Source organism: Sebastes fasciatus, chromosome 9 (genome assembly GCF_043250625.1).
Source record: "Sebastes fasciatus isolate fSebFas1 chromosome 9, fSebFas1.pri, whole genome shotgun sequence".
NCBI classification, from domain to species: domain Eukaryota; kingdom Metazoa; phylum Chordata; class Actinopteri; order Perciformes; family Sebastidae; genus Sebastes; species Sebastes fasciatus.
Window position 1 is genome coordinate 14,693,961 of NC_133803.1, and position 17,916 is coordinate 14,711,876.

Sequence of the window (17,916 nt, forward strand, 5' to 3'; positions counted from 1 at the left end):
CAGACTGATACACGCATAGATTCAGATAGATACATTGAGTGATTAAGATTGATAGACTGAAACTAATTATACATTAATATAAGGCTGTCAATCGATTAAAATATTGAATTGTGATTAATCACATGATTATCAATAGTTAATCACAATTAATCGCACATTTATCATCTGTTCAAGTTTGGACCGTTATTTAGCCTCCTTCGCGACAAGCTAGTATGACATGGTTGGTGCCAATGGATTCCTTAGGTTAGTAGTTTCATATGATACCATATGATCTTCACTTAAACTAAGCCCGCTACAACCCCTGAAATTGCAAGTTGCGTTAAAGAAATTAGTGGCATTAAAAAAAAATTGAGTTAACACGTTATTATTGCGTTAACTTTGACAGCCCTAATTTTTAATGAGCAAATCGTTCATATCTTTGTTGATTTTAAAGTAAACAAGACATCCTTTTTGTATCATTCAGTGAACAGCAAATGCACCGACTGAACAAATACATTTGTTTATTTGTTTTCCAGCTGGGAAGACGGGTGCTTGTTCTTTCCACATGGTGATACTACAGCCACTTGTTGTGAAGACACTTTGAATTTAGATCATTATCTAAACTGTAAGCTGCAGGGTGGGGATTTGCTTCACTTGCAAGATCTGTACACTGTGATGTGAGCAAATGAGAAAGTCGTTGATTACACAAACAACATTTATACATGCGCGTGTGTGTTTCTATAAGCAAGGCATTTTTTTTCTTTTCTCATTTTTCAGTCCAGTTTCAAGTGAAATTGCCAAATTTGGAATACTTACAGTAGTTGTTGTGATTTAAATCTCCTGTAGCTCATATAAGAAGCAAACAACTAATAATCACAAACAAACCGCTCTGTAAAGGGGAGACTCATGGGTACTGAAACAATTCATTTTCATTCACATATCTAGAGATAAGAGGTCAAGGAACACCTGTAAATATGGCCATACCACTTTTTCCTCGCCAAAATATTGCCTATCTTTGGAGCGTTATTTAGCCTCCTTCATGACAAGTTAACATGACATGGTTACAAATGGATTCCTTAGGTTTTGTAGTTTAATATGATACCAATATCTTCACTCTTGGTAGGAGTCCAGATTCTTTAGGATTTTTTAGTTTCATATGATACCAGGAACCCCACTATAGCTCTAAAACTAGTCTCTAAAACTAGTAACTGAAGTTGCTACAGTCTCTGAAAGACAGTAAAGTTGGTTGCAATTTCCCACGATCCTGCGAGTCTCAGGGGGTTAAACAGCATCACAAATTGACATCCTCCAAAAATGATCATAAAGTCAAATCAACACCTCTCTAAAACAGTTTTAACAACAACTGAACACTGTAACCTTCATGAAGGTAGGACTTACTGCAGGACTGTTCTCTTAGACTGAATACGTTTAGTTAGATGTACCTAATAACCTAGGGTGTACAATACAAGCTGGCTTTGCTTTCAAACATTTAATAAATAATTGAGATAACTGTATTGAATAATAATTGTATTGAATGAGCTTACACTGAGCACTCTTTCTTCAATCTTTTCACATTCAGAAGACTCATCCTCAGTCGTGTGAGCCTTGCCCAAACCTCCCCCCACCTATTTTCACATCCTTCTCACTGCAATTCCTCTCAATCCCTCTTCGGCTGTCACGGTTTAAATTGGAGTTGGCATTCTCTGGCTGCCTTTGTGGCGCTGCTACTGTATAAGAACATGCCTGGGGTACTTTGCCTCTCTGATTAGAGATCTTACCGTCGCCAGGCTTTGGCTGTATCAACAGTATAGAATATTCCTCAGATGTCACTCCAGGCTCTTGTCTTAAGCCTCCTTCTCCAAAACCACATTGCTCTCCAGAGTTTCAGTGTTACATCATCTCCCGAAGTGAAAGGAAAGAAAGAAAACACACAAAGCCGAAATTACTCTGCCTGGATGTCGATAACATTTAAGGTCTCAAATGGATTTTTAGGCTTTGGTGTGATAAATTTTAAGCAAAGGGGAAACCCCTTGCTTAGTTCAAATGAAATAGGACTACGTGCGATTAGGAGAGGGCTGATTAGGCAAAATAATGTAGGAATTGTACTGAGACATAAGGGGCTTTTGTATTTAAAAGCTGCAAGTTTTGAATCCTAATGAGCAACTCCCTGAAGAACTGTAAGCACAGCATGTTTTGTGATATTTTTGAGTTCTCAGCATCCAGGCGTTTTTCAATTAAAATGCTGTTTCTCATTTGGAATGAATAAATCTGAACTATGGGCCACTCACAATTAGAGTTGAAACAAAATCAGCAATGAATGTTAAGTCCTAATTCAGTGTTCTGTTAAATACGGTATATTTCAATTCCTGTGACGTTCAAAACGGTAGTTGTTGTTGATAACATTTTTCCTTCCCGATACTGATTTCGATACCTGAACTTGCGGTATGGGCAGTTGTTCTTCGCTGCTCTAAAACAGTTGTTGCCAGTGGCAACCATGATACATCCAGGGCAACAGCTCAGTGAAGGCTACTGTTTTGGAGCAGCGAAGAAGAATTGATTTCCGGTTAACCAAGTAAAATTTTTCTGGGTTAATAAATTATGGTATCGGATCGGTGCATAGACTGGCGTACTTGCCAATACCCAAACCTGAATTTTGGGCAGTATTGGACGCATTGCTGATACTGGTATCGGTATCGGAACAACTCTATGTCTTAGATTCATGTTGGAGAAAATGGCAAAGACGACTAACAATGACTGACATCACAGAAATCAGCTTTCAGTCTGTTATAGCAGCTCTCAAACACTTCAGTATGTCAGCACAATTGTGCGTTTATCACATCCATACAGCAGTGCACAGTTGTCATTTAGCTTAACAACACTTTATTTCTAGAGTGTTTAAAGTCGTCATGTGTTCAGTTGTGCTGTGAACTGGGGCTGAACCTCTCACATGGTGGTTTCTGTTGTGCCCAAGGCTTCAACAAAACACTGTATTCCAGCTGGTACACATTAATTAACCCATACAACTGTACTTGACTTTGTTTTTTGCCATTATGGCATCTGACAGATTTAGTCTGGGACAATTAATGCAGTTCAAGGAGCTGTCATCTCTCTTGAATGTCAAGGTTGTTCTTCAAGGCAGACAATAATTCCATCGCAAAAAACATTTCGGGGCTGAAGAAACATTATACTAATTTGAATTAATGGATTACTCACACATGAAAGGATTTTACAGATATTTCCCATCATACCAATTACAGGAATCCCCTAGTGATTTTTTTTCAATTATTTGAACTTAAAGGTGTGCGGTGTTTTGCTGATAAAAGAATGTGTAGAGTTATGTCTCTTTTTAAAGCAACCAGTCCTATTGTGTTATTCAGGGACACGTTCAAGTTGTAATGTAATTATCCATGTGAAGAAATAGGCCTTGCATTATCTGCAATATGTGCTGATGTGTTTTACACGGCACATTAAGAGCTGGAAAACTTCAACTGAAATAATAAAACTCAAACATAGTAATAAAATAGTGTTTCCGTATGAGCATATTTATTGAGATTAACAATTTCCTAAAATAATACTGTTAAGAATTTACTTCCAAAGACACTCTCACACACACACACACACACACGCACACACACACACGCACACACACGCACGCACGCACACACACACACACACACACACACACACACACACACACACACACACACACAGTTCCCTTTCATCTATCTGCTTCTCTTTCTTTTTGTTCACCTTTTGCCTAAAGTGGTCCCTACGGCTCTACGTTACGCAGTGTAGCCTTCGTTTTTCTCAGGATCTTCACTTGTTCCAGGCCTGCAAACAAATGCACACACTTGCACACAGAGAAAGACACACACACATACACAGGCCCTCTAGTGTTATGCTGTGCCTTAAGGTTGTGCTACACCATTTGTGCTACATCATTCCAATCTCATATCAGGTTCATCACCAAATCCGCCTTCTTCCACCTCAAAAACATCTCACGTCTCCGGCAATCACTCTCTGACTCTGTGGCAGAAACCCTCATCCACGCTTTCGTCACCTCCCGTTTGGACTACTGCAATGGAGTTCTGTCCGGGGTTCCCAGCAAAGCCCTGGACAGGCTCCAGTATGTGCAAAACTCGGCTGCCAGGGTTCTCACCCGCACCAAGCCCTGGCAGCACATCACCCCCACCCTCATCCACCTCCACTGGCTCCCGGTCAAGTCCCTCCTCACCTACAAGATCCTCCTCCTCACCTACAAATCCCTCAACGCCCTGGCTCCTCAGTACCTATCTGACCTCCTCCACCCTTACACACAGCCCCGGAACCTTAGATCCTCAGGCACGGGTCAGCTCTCCGTCCCTCACACAAGAATGAGAACTTTTGGGGACAGAGCCTTCAGTGTGACAGCCCCCACCCTCTGGAACTCTCTCCCCATAGAGCTCCGCAACGCACCATCTCTGGACACCTTCAAAAGACTCCTCAAAACCCACCTCTTCACCAAGGCCTATGGCCTCTAGCTACTGTTACATTTGTTGTATTTATTTATGTCTTTGTTAAGCGTCCTTGGGTTTCATGAAAGGCGCTATATAAATCCAAGATATTATTATTATTATTATTACACAGTAGAGAAATATTTCCTTTCTTCTCTTCCTTTATCGCATTTGAAATGTCACAGCATGACAACTGCCTACATTACATAAATAACATACACATTAATGTATACAATTGATGGTTGATGGAAGTACAGCAAAACCATTTCTCATTTTCAGCCCATGTAGTTAAGTATGCACAGTGGACAATGTTTGGAATGAAAAAGTGCTAAACTGATAACTGATCTGATTTGTATCTTGATCTGAACCCTCTTGATCTGAATATGCCTTAATTCAGCTGAGTGGTTTCACCCAGTGGGCAACCTCCGGGGACTGAAAAGTGAAGCCAATGCAGAAGTGCGTTAAACTTGAATTATTTCTATTAGCCAGCAGGGGGCGACTCCTCTGGTTGCCAAAAGAGGTCTGATTGTATAGAAGTCTATGAAAAAATGAGCCTACTTCTTTCTCACTTGATGTATTACCTCAGTGAACATTGTAAACATGAGTTTATGGTCTCAATCGCTAGTTTTAAGTCTTCTTCAATACAGCATGATGTGCATTTAGTAAATTAAGGTCCCATTTAGAGTAAAATAGACCATAAAGCAGGGTATGCTTTAGGACGTGGCTACCTTGTGAATTACAGGTCGCTACCACGGTGTTGTCCGGTCTGGGAGTTGTTCACGTTTCCGTCTTAGAACTTTAACCCTTTCATAGTGTGTTTTCAGTTCATGAAAGTCCATTGCCTAAAAATGTCTTATTCAGCGTTCAGTTGTACTTAGCTCCACCCTCTTGTGGCACTTCTGGTCACAAAAAAACAAGGTGGAGGCTGCGGTCGAAAAGTCCTTTTTGAGTAGGAAGGTTCCTAACGGAGTGAAAAAGCAACGCCTTTTGTAGTTCATTTTCAGAACATTGCAGTTTCACCACGGCAGACTCACATCACTAATATCTGCCGCCATGGCATAATAATTACGGAGCCTAGTGAAGGTGCAGTCGGATTTTCTTAACACCACGGTTGTATTTTCTTAAATCCTTCTGAATCCTCCTTCTCATCTTTCCTTGACCTCATGACGTTTTCCATCGAGGTCAAGGAAAAGTGGTTAGGAAAAAACGTTAGGACTTAATTTTTTGACTTTTCGACCGCAGTCGGTAACGGACAAAAACAGAGATAGCAACGGCCAAATAACCAAGATGGCGATGGCCGAACTCGAGTCTTCAAAAGCATAGTCCGCAAACCAATGGGTGACGTCATGGTGACTACGTCCACTTCTTATTTAAAGTCTATGGTTTCACTAGTAACTAACTAGCCCACCAATCGAGGAATTAACCATTTTGTCTGTGTAACAATAAATGTTGCTCCGAAATCTTGTTGTCAAATACGAAACCATAACTTCAAACAGATTAGAAGCATTTATTGACCTTCTTTGGTGAAGGTAGTCCCCATGAACACATGTTCTTGCTCTTTTACTTAATAAATCTTCAAGTCCAGCATCTGTCTGGTATTTCATAGCACCCATTGATAACGTTGGCCTTTACATTACATACATACATACACACACATACGAATGTCAGGGCAATTTATGAAGGCATACAGCCACAGTCTTTAATTTTAAGCACGAGAGACGTGGCATTTCAACCGTGGAGGTAAATATTGCTCCTTCACTGGTATGGTTCTCTTGCAGTTTGATGAGCTCAATCTGGGAATGAGAGGAGCATTAAAATCAAATCATGACTCTTCCAAGGTTAGAAGATCGATTGGCAGCTCTTGGTGCTGTGCTCTGCACCAGCCATTATCGATGAGCGTGTTGTTGAGTAAAAATGCAGCATGTTTCTTGCCGTAATATGTTGAGACATCAGTCTTCATTGCGTTGTGTGAACAGGATTCATTTAGACACTAATGATAGCAATTTGCAGGAGAGGGCATGCATCGCGACGTTAAGCATGACAGATGTCAAATGTGTGCAGTTTCGTGACAGGTGTAGGAACTTCATAATGAGATGGACGGTTTATGGTAATCCCGTGGGGGTTATTTTCACCTGTACTGAGAGGTTTCCCATCACATTTACATGCACCTCAGTAACCAGATTACAGTCCAATTTCTGCCGTAAGCCCGTAACCTGATTTCTAAACATCATGTATAAGAGCATCATGGTTTCTGTAATTGAAGTGGAGAAACCTGATTTTCTCCCGGAAAAAGCCGATTTATTTGCTGTGTGTGACAGGGTTTACAGGGTTTACACATTTGCTTGACAAAGACCTCAGATAGGGAAAGTATCACTGTGACAGAAGAGCAGCGGGATGAAGGGAGAGAGTATTACGAAAGGTGCGTCCTTGTATTCAAACAATTCCGTTCAACGTCTGACTGAAACCGAAACTCTCACAAAGTAGCCGTTATATGTCTATATAAGGTTTCCAACATTGGATATTTGGCACAACATGTACTTCCACAATGTATCCTCATACGACGGTTTGTATGATATCTTAGTTATCTAAGTTATTCTTCATTTGTTGTGCTTTCTCCTATGAATGTCCAGCAACATGTGCCAATTTCTGCCCATGAAGTGTGAAGAGGTCAAAAGTGTTGTGAGAGTGCACAGACATCATCATTGGTTGACGCCACAAGCAAACGTGCTGGTCTGACAATGAAGTTGTTTTTTAGACAACACATGTTGCTGGAGTTTTGACTGAAAGTTCAATCAGTCGCACTGTAGAGAAAAGTTGTTCACTCAGACAACTATAGTAGTAGCCATTTCATATAGTGAGACCATTTTCTGAAACTTGACCTCACTGTATAAATTGACCTGTGGTGACCTCTGGGATAATCACAGCCTCATGAAACTGTACAACCATTAACTGCAGACCTAGGGCATTCAGAGGATGGGTGGCTTTCCTTGGTATACTGACAATAAGGGGGTTTTCGAGCAGTTTCCAGAACAGAAGTGCTTGCCATCCAATCGCTGAAAAATGCAATTCTTGCAGAAATCTCCAAATGTCAAAAGCATGGCCTTTTCTATGGTGTTCCTCAAGGTCTTGGGGTTTTAATGTGGTATTTTGGAGGGATTATTGAAATTTTTTTTCAATTCTTGAGTGGTAAAAAATTCAATTAAATGATATCAACCAAAAAATTGCTGCAACAACGTATAGAGCATTGGAAAGGCCATCACAAACTTATATAATAATGTTCTAAGCCCTTATACACTTTCAGAATTTATTTTAATGAATCAATAAATTAATTAATTAATTTCAATGTCTTATTTATGACTAGAACAACTTGACACACAGTGCTGAGCTGCATCAGCACGGGGGGCAGAATAGGAAGGGGTTAAAGGCCTTGCTTGCTTCTCTAAAATTTAGGCCACCACTGCCAATTAGTATTTCTTCAGAGTTTACCCTCTAGTGCCACTGAATATGACAGGTTACAGATTCATAACCAACACTGACACCAATCTCTGTGGTCTGAACTGAGTAAAGCTAATGAAGTCCCATAGCAGTGGACATAATATTATGCGTATCTGTACATGCTTCATTCTCATAGCCAATGTAAAAATATTCAGCTTGTATATAGCTGTGCTCAACATAGCATAATTCATCAGGCTGGTTTGTCCGGTAGCCTCCGGGCAGTGTGATTGTGATGCATCCCATGATGTGTTTTCCTCCCCTGACCAGTTCGGAGCAGCACCCTCTCTCTGTGATACAGGACGTCTTGATTCACAAATTAAGCTCCAGAGATACTGTACCTGAGGGTTGACTGACATTGAAGATCTCAACGAATTTGCACACCATGTTCTTAAAATGTCCTTCTCTCTTTGTCTGTCCTCTCTCTTTCTCTTTTTTATTCATCATTGCAGGCTGTGGAAACCAACCTGGCATCCAAGGACAGCCACTGGGTCTATGCCAATGAGGTGAGGCCAAACACAAACACACTTGTATGCACCTGAGTGAATTTAGACCTCGGTGTCAGCTTGCCACTGTCAACACAGTCTAATATGCTGCCAAGGCACACGCAAACACATGAAAGACTACAACACTGTCACTCTGTACACTTTCATATTCAGTTAAATTAGCAGCACATCTTTTGTATTTAATTTTATGTTGGCTGCCTGAGGGACTGGCCCTTTATTTGATATTGTATAATTGCCCTCCCTTTAACTGTTGATGCTAGTGTGTCTTCTCCCCCTCTGTACCAGTGCTCTCTCTGTGTGTCTGACATTGACCTAAATGGTCTTCTAAAGTGGCTGTAACAGCACAAAATCCAGGTGCACTTTGTGAATACAGAACAGTGGACTCTGTGTTTAGCTTTAGTGCCTCGGCGCTGCATTTCTATTGATTCAAAGTGATTTGGAGATAAGGGAGGGGGGAGGATTGGCCCGATACTAAAAGCAGTGGATGAGAGACATTTAGATAAAATGTCTCTCCCACCTGCTTTAGAATATTAGCACTCCTGTGCCTATTAGGAACTTCCTGTCTGACACACGCATAAATCAATGTCCGTGTGTTTCAATGAAATGTCACCTCCTCACTTATACAAACATCAGAACCTGTGTTCAACATCCAAAACATGACACGTATTGATCCGTATTCCATGGCGCATGATTAATGTGCGCATGTAGCCCAGAGAGACATGTTATTGAAGCAACATTCAATATTCAGACATGTGTGGGAAATGAGCTCTTGATGCAGAAGTTCAAAGAAAAAAAATTGGCCACAGCATACTAGGGGTAGGAGGAAAGAATCAATTCCCCTATGAATCGTGATTTTTCTTTTTTAACGATTTTGTAAAAGATTTTTTAGTCCCAGAATCAATATATTTGCATCATTTGAGTCTATACGGCGATTGAAGGATGTTACTGATTTTATTGTTGTAGTCCGAGTAACGGGACATCACATCTGTTTCAATAACCAAAACATAAAGCCGCAGTGATCAGAAACCATGGATAATATTAAGATAAGTAATAATATTAGAATGAGAACGCAGAAAACGGCGGAGGGTCCGCTGAAGATAGGTGTTAACAAACTGTACTGTATACACAAAATACATATATGGGAATAATAATGATTGGATTATATTCACCAGAAGTATAAAACATTACGTGTCCCTTATAAATTAAAAAGACAATACCACTTATGTGTGAGGGAAATGTCTTTATTCTTTGATTTTGCGACTGCTGGAAAAATCTAATAAATAATTCCTGACAATGACTGATATATTTGACTTCAGGACACCTCTGACCACATACATGCTGAAAATCAAACATTTTTACCGTATTAATTTCGATATTTTCCAAGTAAAAGTACCCAGAATTGTATGATTCAACTTTTTCTCCATGGTCTAGTGTTACAAAATAAAAAAATTGCAATAAATCGTAATATCTAAACACAATACAGCACACATTAGACTTAGACGAGTAAGAAATAGTTGTCATTTATGCTTTAGTTAGAAACTCACAGTGCAGCATTTCAGTGTATTTCAGTAGCTTAAATATTGATTTACAAAAGTTAATGAGGCTCAGTGTTGAAAACCTTCTGGTATGTGGAAGCCTAAATTACCTAATTTCAGACTATAATGAGCCTTTATAGAATAACTACCTTTTTCACCGTGCATTTCAGCAAACACATAACCGAGGTATTGATTTACATCAGCTAATGAGTCCTTGATTTGTTTGAAACTTTGTTCTGTGTCTGGCAGCTTAAGCCGTATTGTTTTGCTGATATATCTCCAAATAGGCTTAAGTAGTCTCAAACAAGATGATAAGATATTCTTTATTTGAAGCAGTATTCACATTCAAACTCATGCATGGCTTACAGTCAATTACCACAGACTTCCACCAAGACATTAGCTTTAATTGCATCAGACTCCGGGAAAGTATGAACTAATGTCATGTTAATTTCTATGGCATTCCCTTAATGGTTGATGTGATGTGGCTTACTCTAGAGTTATCTCTCCCTGGTACACATTTGAATGGGGAGAATGAATCTGTGAGCTATGAATCATATCCCAATTCTCTTTTTTTGTTCTCTTTCTAAAGAGAGTGGAAAGATCTTTTTTTTTTTTGCTTTTCCCCTGTTTTCTTTTCTTCTTCCTGTCATTTTTGATTATCTCTTTCTCTTCTCTTTCAATTTCCCTGGCTTTCAATCCATCCCCCGAGATAGACTTTCAAAAAATACTTTGATAATTTGATGAATCGTCTGTCAATCAAGAGCGAAAACATCTTTTCCATCAAGAAAAACGTTCAGTGCCGTTCTTTGCTTCTTTTCCTTCAGTTCTGATATAACTGATGCTGTTGCATCATCTACGCTAACCTCTTCAGGAGCCGCCCATTGTTGTTTAGAACCAACAGTCGCTCCGTGTCGTCTCACACACACCTAAGCCACACCCACAGTTAGAGCGGCACGATTATTGCCAAAATGATAATCCCGATTATTTTGATCAAAATTGAGATCACGATTATTTATCACGAATGATTCATCGATTTAAGGGACAAAATATTTGTATTGTGCTTTCAAAATGAGCACTGCTTTTACTTCCATGTTGTGCTACATTCCAGCTAATGTACAAATCTTTGCATCAAAATAAGACCGGTTCTTAGTCACAGTGCATCTCCACAAAGCAAAATATAAATGAAATTGAACCAAAACTTTTTACCCAAAATTAAATCAACAGAGCACTGCTTTCCGCTTGATTTTTCTATAAGCGGAGTATGCGTTTTAACAGTTAATGTCAAGATTAATATTTGATTAATTATGCAGCCCTACCCGTAGCTGCCAGTAGCTCCTCACAGGACGCTGATTGGTCCGTGATCTGGATTGCCAGACAGAAACGCATTACGTGAAGCCCAACAGGATGGATATTCATGTGAAATCTCGTGTGATCTTGTGACATTGCAAGAATCCAGCTGCCCTACGAGGTAACACAGCTATGAAAAACGTAGAAGAAAGTCTGCATACTGTAGCTCCCTTTAAGTGCAATTTATTGGCACATCTTAGTAAGTGACGTTTCAAGCACAAGCTCGTCTTCAGACTTAATAAACCTGCACAGAGACACCATCTTAAAAGGTAAGCACTTTGGTTATATAATAGTCACTTAATACCGCCAGTGACCCAAGTATCCCACATATGATCAAACGTAATGTTACATGTATGTTACGCAAAACTTATATATACATAGTAAACAACAATATATACAAAAATCAATATACACACATTTATCAATACATAATATAGGTAAGTACCTCTTAGCTAATACGAATAACATCAAGCCCAAGGTAACACAGCTCCCTCCAGAACCACAGAGGACATTATAAAAGGGTCATGTGTAAAATGAGTGGAGTGCCCCTTTAATGAAAACTACATTTTTTAGTTTTTTTAAATGATGAACGCTTTTTCCCCATGTTTTCTTTTCCTCTCCCTGTAATGTTTGATTATCTTTTTCTCTATTCTCTCTCTGTTTCCTTACCTTTCAATCCATCACCCAAGATAAAGTGTGCATGAAGCTGGCAGTCACCTTGAAATAAGAATAACTCAGCCTTGTTGAAAAGGCTAACAAGAAAATTCAATTACCACTCATGCCGACCTGTTTTTCTCACAGACGTTGGCCTCCAGAGCTCCTCTCATGTAAAGGGGAAAAAAAATAACATGAACTTTACTTACTTTACTAGTTCACATTTCACTTAAATAATAATTTTTTTCATCGAAATGTTTATACTTTTATCAGAAAATAGAGTCACCAAGTTCAGTAAATTGAATCCAGGCGTGTGTGATTTAGCGACAATCCTTGCTTATCTCTGAAGGAGAAGGAGATTTAAAGGAATTTGTTTCCATTAGCCTGTGATTTGATTTCTGAGAAGCTGCTAAGATGACTGATGGCACCTAGAGCATACACACGTTTTGTGTTTGATTGTCGGATTTGTAGTATGTTTCTATTTTATTATATTGTCTGGGTTATTTTACAAACGGCAGAAACTATGAATCCTTTTGTAGCAGCTGCTGGTGAATTTTGTACTCCCACCTTACTGCACAGCTATAATATACTAGATAATGTTTCCTGCATTGAAGGAAATCCTGTTAGTCTGACCAGATGCAGCCCGGCTGTATCACAAAAACCTGCAGGGAAAATAACAGCTTTCTATGTTACCTCTTGCCCCCTGTATGCACCGACGGTCCCCGCGGACAGCTCCCCCTGTTCAGCTGCCTGGTCATGACTGAGTTGTGACATTCATTTTAACCAGTTGATCTCGAGGCTCGCTGCTGTCCGCCCCATCAGCGCCCCGGGCTCCCACCACAGTCGGCGAGGTCTCACATTTCATTCAACTCTCACGACAAGCGGTTATGCTAATCTGCCCACCAGCGGCAACATGTGGCACGATGAATGTAGCTGTCAAGCTAGAATTGTGATAAGAGCACAGAGTGAGATGGATAGAGACGGAAAGTGATGATGATGAGTGAGTGTGATCACAAGTCGGAAAACAATAAGGCGTAACAGACTAACGGATAAACAAAAAAGGAATAAAACAGATCATGATAAGACCGTCTTTTCATTCAGGGATACATAAGCATACAATAGACAATATACATATAGTAACTTGATGGTATAAAGATACAGTAATAGGTTAAAGGTGCTCTATACGATATCCATAGCATTAATAAAGCAGCAAACAACTATTTTCTTTGTAAAGATCTAAAGGAGTAATGTCTACCTGAGCAGAGGATGAAGTCTCTCTCCCTCTGTGTTTTGTAATCGGAGCTTCTCCTCGCTTTGTTGACATAGCCGGCCCGGCAGCACATGCTTTTAGTGCATGTGAGCGTGCCCCAATGGCAAGCTCACGGCCGCCACTCTGCACTGCTCTCAAACAGCGGTTAAAGCTGATAACTCCGTCCCTACCGATGGCGGCGTCGCAAAAGCACCCACCCTCCGGTTCCCCCCAGGTTAACAATATTAGCTCTGACTGCAGTGTTAGCTATGAGCCGCCGACTCAGCTGTCGCCATGTTGAGAGCTGTGTGGAGGCAATAGAAATGCAACCAATATCACATTTAGCACCTTTTAATAGCTGTTGATCACACACGGATGAACTCCAGCAATTTAGTTTCACACTTAGATGACCTGACCTTTAGTCCCTAGTATGGGTCAAACTCCAAAACCACAGATTTCTTTCCCATTATGCATCCGACGAGCATTTTTCATTAGACCCTAACTGGTCTTTCAAACTTGACTTCCCCAGTTTGCATTCAAGTCATGTCACTTGAGTCATTTTCTCAGCCTTGCTCCTAAGCTACTAACCCGACCCGTCAGTTACACAGAACTGTCTGAGAATGAACAGTCGCTTCTCCTCCGTCTCATCTCACACACCTAAGCCACACTCTTAGCTGCCAGGAGCTCATCCCAGGATGCTGATTGGTCCGTGATCTGGCTTTACTTGAAGCCTGAAGAGATGGATGTTCGTGCGATGTGTGATTCCACGACTCTCGCGTGATTCTCCAGAGCCACAGAGCCACAGAAGACATTATAAAATGGTCATGTTTAAAATCAGTAGAGTGCCCCTTTAATGAAAACAAATTGGGTTGAAAACAATGAACTTTTCTCTCAACAAACTTTTCTTCAGTTGCAAACATTTCAGTTTGACACTAATGCATTATAAAACCAAAGGAGTGGGTTTGAACGGCCCACAGTTCATGAAGCCTCAGGGTACGAAACTTATCCAACACACAAATGACCAACATAATGTTTAGGGCAAAAAACTTTGAAATTCAGTTTTAGAAGTGCGGCTTGATGTGAGCAGGAGGGCACGGGGATGACAGGCAGGCGTGCGTCTCTCCAACCCACCCACAGAACCAGGGTGCTGCAGCTGCCAGCACACAGAAGGTTGTCTGCCTCTGACACTGTCTAGTGGACTCAGATGGATTGCACATTCTGGGAGAATTTTGTTGTTGTTTTTTTTTCCCCCTTCAAAGGCGGGACGGTGACACCTCTGAATGTTTGATGGATTAGGTGGCTGTGCCTGCTGTGACAGACAGAGTCGAGGAGGACAGTCATGGTATGACTGATGTCTTGGGTAACTGCCCGTCAAGCAGACGAGATGGAAACCCTTTTCTTCTGACGCCGTCTCCACCACACTGGACTGTGGGACGGGAAGGTTGGATTACTGAAGAGGCCACTTACGAGAAAAAGACATATTTCATTTTACAATTAGCTTATTGATTACTCAAAGTACTGTATAACATTGCATTTATCAAACCCCTGGATTGGCTGTTCTTATTCGTTGTGCCATTAACCACAATGAGAATCTATGCAGAAACCCAATGCAGATGTCAGAAAATGATGTACTAACCCACAAAAAATGGTGACCACAGGAGACATCCTGCTTCATGGTCATAAATCAAGGACCCCAGACAGGCGACTCCCTTCACTAACCACCTTATCTAAATGTTACAACAGTTACAGTCATTTTATGTCACTGGGGTTATTAGGTGGGCAGTTCAAATCACATCCAGCATGTTTCATTGAATAAGACCCGCTGCTCCTCCGGGCTGAACTGTAAGTTCCATTATGTAGCAATACAGCAACTCATATATACAGCACAGTAGATACTACACTGCACCGTACTTAGAACAATGAGCTATGTGATGGGATGGTTTATATAGTTTACTGTACTTTAGAAATGAGCACCTTCATTTATTTATTAAAGCTGCAGTAGGCAGATTGGAGCAAATATAATTTAAAAAAAAAGTTATTTTTATTAAACGGTCACTATATCCTGACAGTAGTGCATGAGACAGGTAATCTGAAAAAAATCCATGTGCCTCCGGTGCTCCTAACGGCATCTGCAGGATTTCACTGACCGGAGGAAAACAACCAATCAGAGCCAAGCTGGAGCCTTGCTGTCTCTGAGCAGCTGTCAATCACTCGCATATTCTGATCAAACGGTCAAACTAGGCAGCGCTGATCAAATATGAATCAATATTATGTTACTGTAATGGCTATTTCTCACGTAAAATGTTTTCAGAAACATCTTGTTGTGTACTGTTTAGCTGTAAAATGAGAAGGTGTGACCTGGCAGCCATGTTGAGATCAGTTGAGGAAATATGAAGCACCGCCCACCAACTGGAGCAAACCTTATCATTTTACAGCTAAACAGTGCACTACAAGATAATTCTGAAAACATTTTACTCTCGAAATAGACATTAGAGTAAAATAATAATAAATCATATTTGATCTGTCTAGTTTGACCGTTTGATCGGAGTTTGTGAGTGATTGACAGCTGCCTCCGTTGAATGAACAGTAGGATAGGAACGCTCTCTCTCTCTGTAATGACCTGTGATTGGCCAAAGTCTACCATCACGGGCTAGAATTTTTAAAGCCTAAAAACAGAGCCATGAGGAGGTGCAAAAGTCTAGTTTTCTCTCAGAACACTTGAATTACAATATACTGAAAGGTTATAATGGAATTCTTGCCCAATGATGCCAAAAACATTCTGCCTACTGCAGGTTTAACGTAATTATTTACATGTCATTCCTCATGTTGCATTTGAGATATCCTGTTCGAATTAAGCAGCCAATCTAATCTTAAGAGCTAACACAGTCACAGTACTATCCTTTTAGGTCAAAGTCAATATTTTTTTACCTCAAAACAAACCGGCTTGAACAGATGCAGTTGGCGTGGCAAAACTATGGTTATGTTGATGCAGATCAGACTGTGCAGTGCAATTTGGCATGAAATTGCGTCGCATCTCCGCCTGCTCAGACCACATGTTATTGCAAATGGTCCTCCTTTTGTTTCAGTTTCATTTAAAGTCCTTCCCTTTTGGGCAATTATGAAGTGTGAGCAGCCAGTCTATCGCTTTTCTTTTTTCTATTATGAATAGTGGAGTTACATGCATGAAGATGTACAAACGTGATTAACTGACAGGAAATGTTTTAATTAATTGATAAACTGTAGGAAACTGGCAGTAAGGTTTGAAACACATTTAAATATATTAAATGCTGCTGTAGTTGCTGCCTCTTTTCACAAAATAACCTCACATCATTGCAAACAGACTAGAACTCCATCTCCTGATACTGCATTCCGCCAAATAATTGAAATGTGTTCATCCATATCCAGCCTCTTTACATTCACATCTGTTCACCAAAGCTGCAAAAATTACGCCCCACACACGTATGCAGGCGCCCGCAGGTTGCACTAGCGTTTGCTTTTTCAACAAATTCAAAGGCCATAGACGTGGTGTGTCACACTGATGCACCCACCATTGGATATTAAATAAGAAATAACTACTTTGATCTGCTGGGGAAGTGACATAGGCTGTGTTTAAAACCCTATGCTACTGACAAAAGCAGTATGCAGTATATATACTGCGTTCCTCAGTTTTTTTGCAGTATGCTAGGCCAGGCTTTAGCCTTTAAACAAGCTCTTAAAGCACTGGAGGAAAAAAAAAAAAAACTTGTACCACTAGTGCAATATTATCGAAAAAAACAATTTATTGAGCCTTGAAATTTAACTTCACTTTTTTACTTTATAAGAGTTTGTAGGGCGAGGTAGCGACCCCGGCAGGCACTACCTAGCTGTCAAAGCAGATTGTGGAGCTTCTAAACTCCGAAAACATAAAAAGATTACGTAAAACTGCCAATATTCAAAATCTACACAGTTGATTTCTTGCCTCTAAAATTTTCAGAAGTGAATTTAGTGATGAAATAGCTACGAAAACGTTCTGTTTTTGGCTGCTGTTTTTGGTGTGATCATAGACCTGTACTGTTCCAGCGCTTTGCATTGTGGTATACAGTAGGTAAAGTAGACTGGTCCGATGCATACTGGAGATTTTTTTCCAAATCAGTATGACATCCGGGTATTTTTGGCATACTGTAGCTTTTGCTTTTGTTTGCATACTGCATACTACATGCTACATTTTGGCCAAATCAGTACGTACTGCGAGTATGGTATGAGGTTTTGAATACAGCCAGAGTAACACAAAATCAGCTAGTGTGAGTTTACTTTCACAATCAGTTTTTACTGGCAGTGCTTGAGAGTATTATTAATAAATCCCAATTAAACCCAAGCTTTAATTATCATTAGCATAACCTACCAGTTTGAGGATTAAACGATCATCAAAAAGGTGACTGAAAATGCCGCTAATGCAGGTCTTTGCAATTGCACAGTAACCCAAAGCACAAAGAACCCTGTTACACACATTATTTTCCCTCTACTGCATATTGACCTTCCTCCTTATATTTTATATGTAATATTTGTCTTGTATTAACAACGCTGTGCAAGTGTTAAATCAGACTAATGGAGATATAATTGCAGATCATAATACTATTAAGGAAAAGACTTAATACATGCTGTAACAAGGTCAGTGTAGTAAA

At 40.1% G+C, this 17,916-nt stretch overlaps 1 protein-coding gene across 3 annotated transcripts in view; it reads left to right on the plus strand.

The window, feature by feature from the left end:
- grid1a (glutamate receptor, ionotropic, delta 1a) overlaps positions 1 to 17,916 on the plus strand; it is a 334,030-nt gene that overhangs the window by 254,981 nt on the left and 61,133 nt on the right. For all 3 annotated transcript variants that reach the window (XM_074646202.1, XM_074646203.1, XM_074646204.1), the window contains exon 5: positions 8,417 to 8,470. In XM_074646202.1, the coding sequence (XP_074502303.1) occupies positions 8,417 to 8,470 (54 nt within the window). The remainder of the gene's footprint in view (positions 1 to 8,416; positions 8,471 to 17,916) is intronic.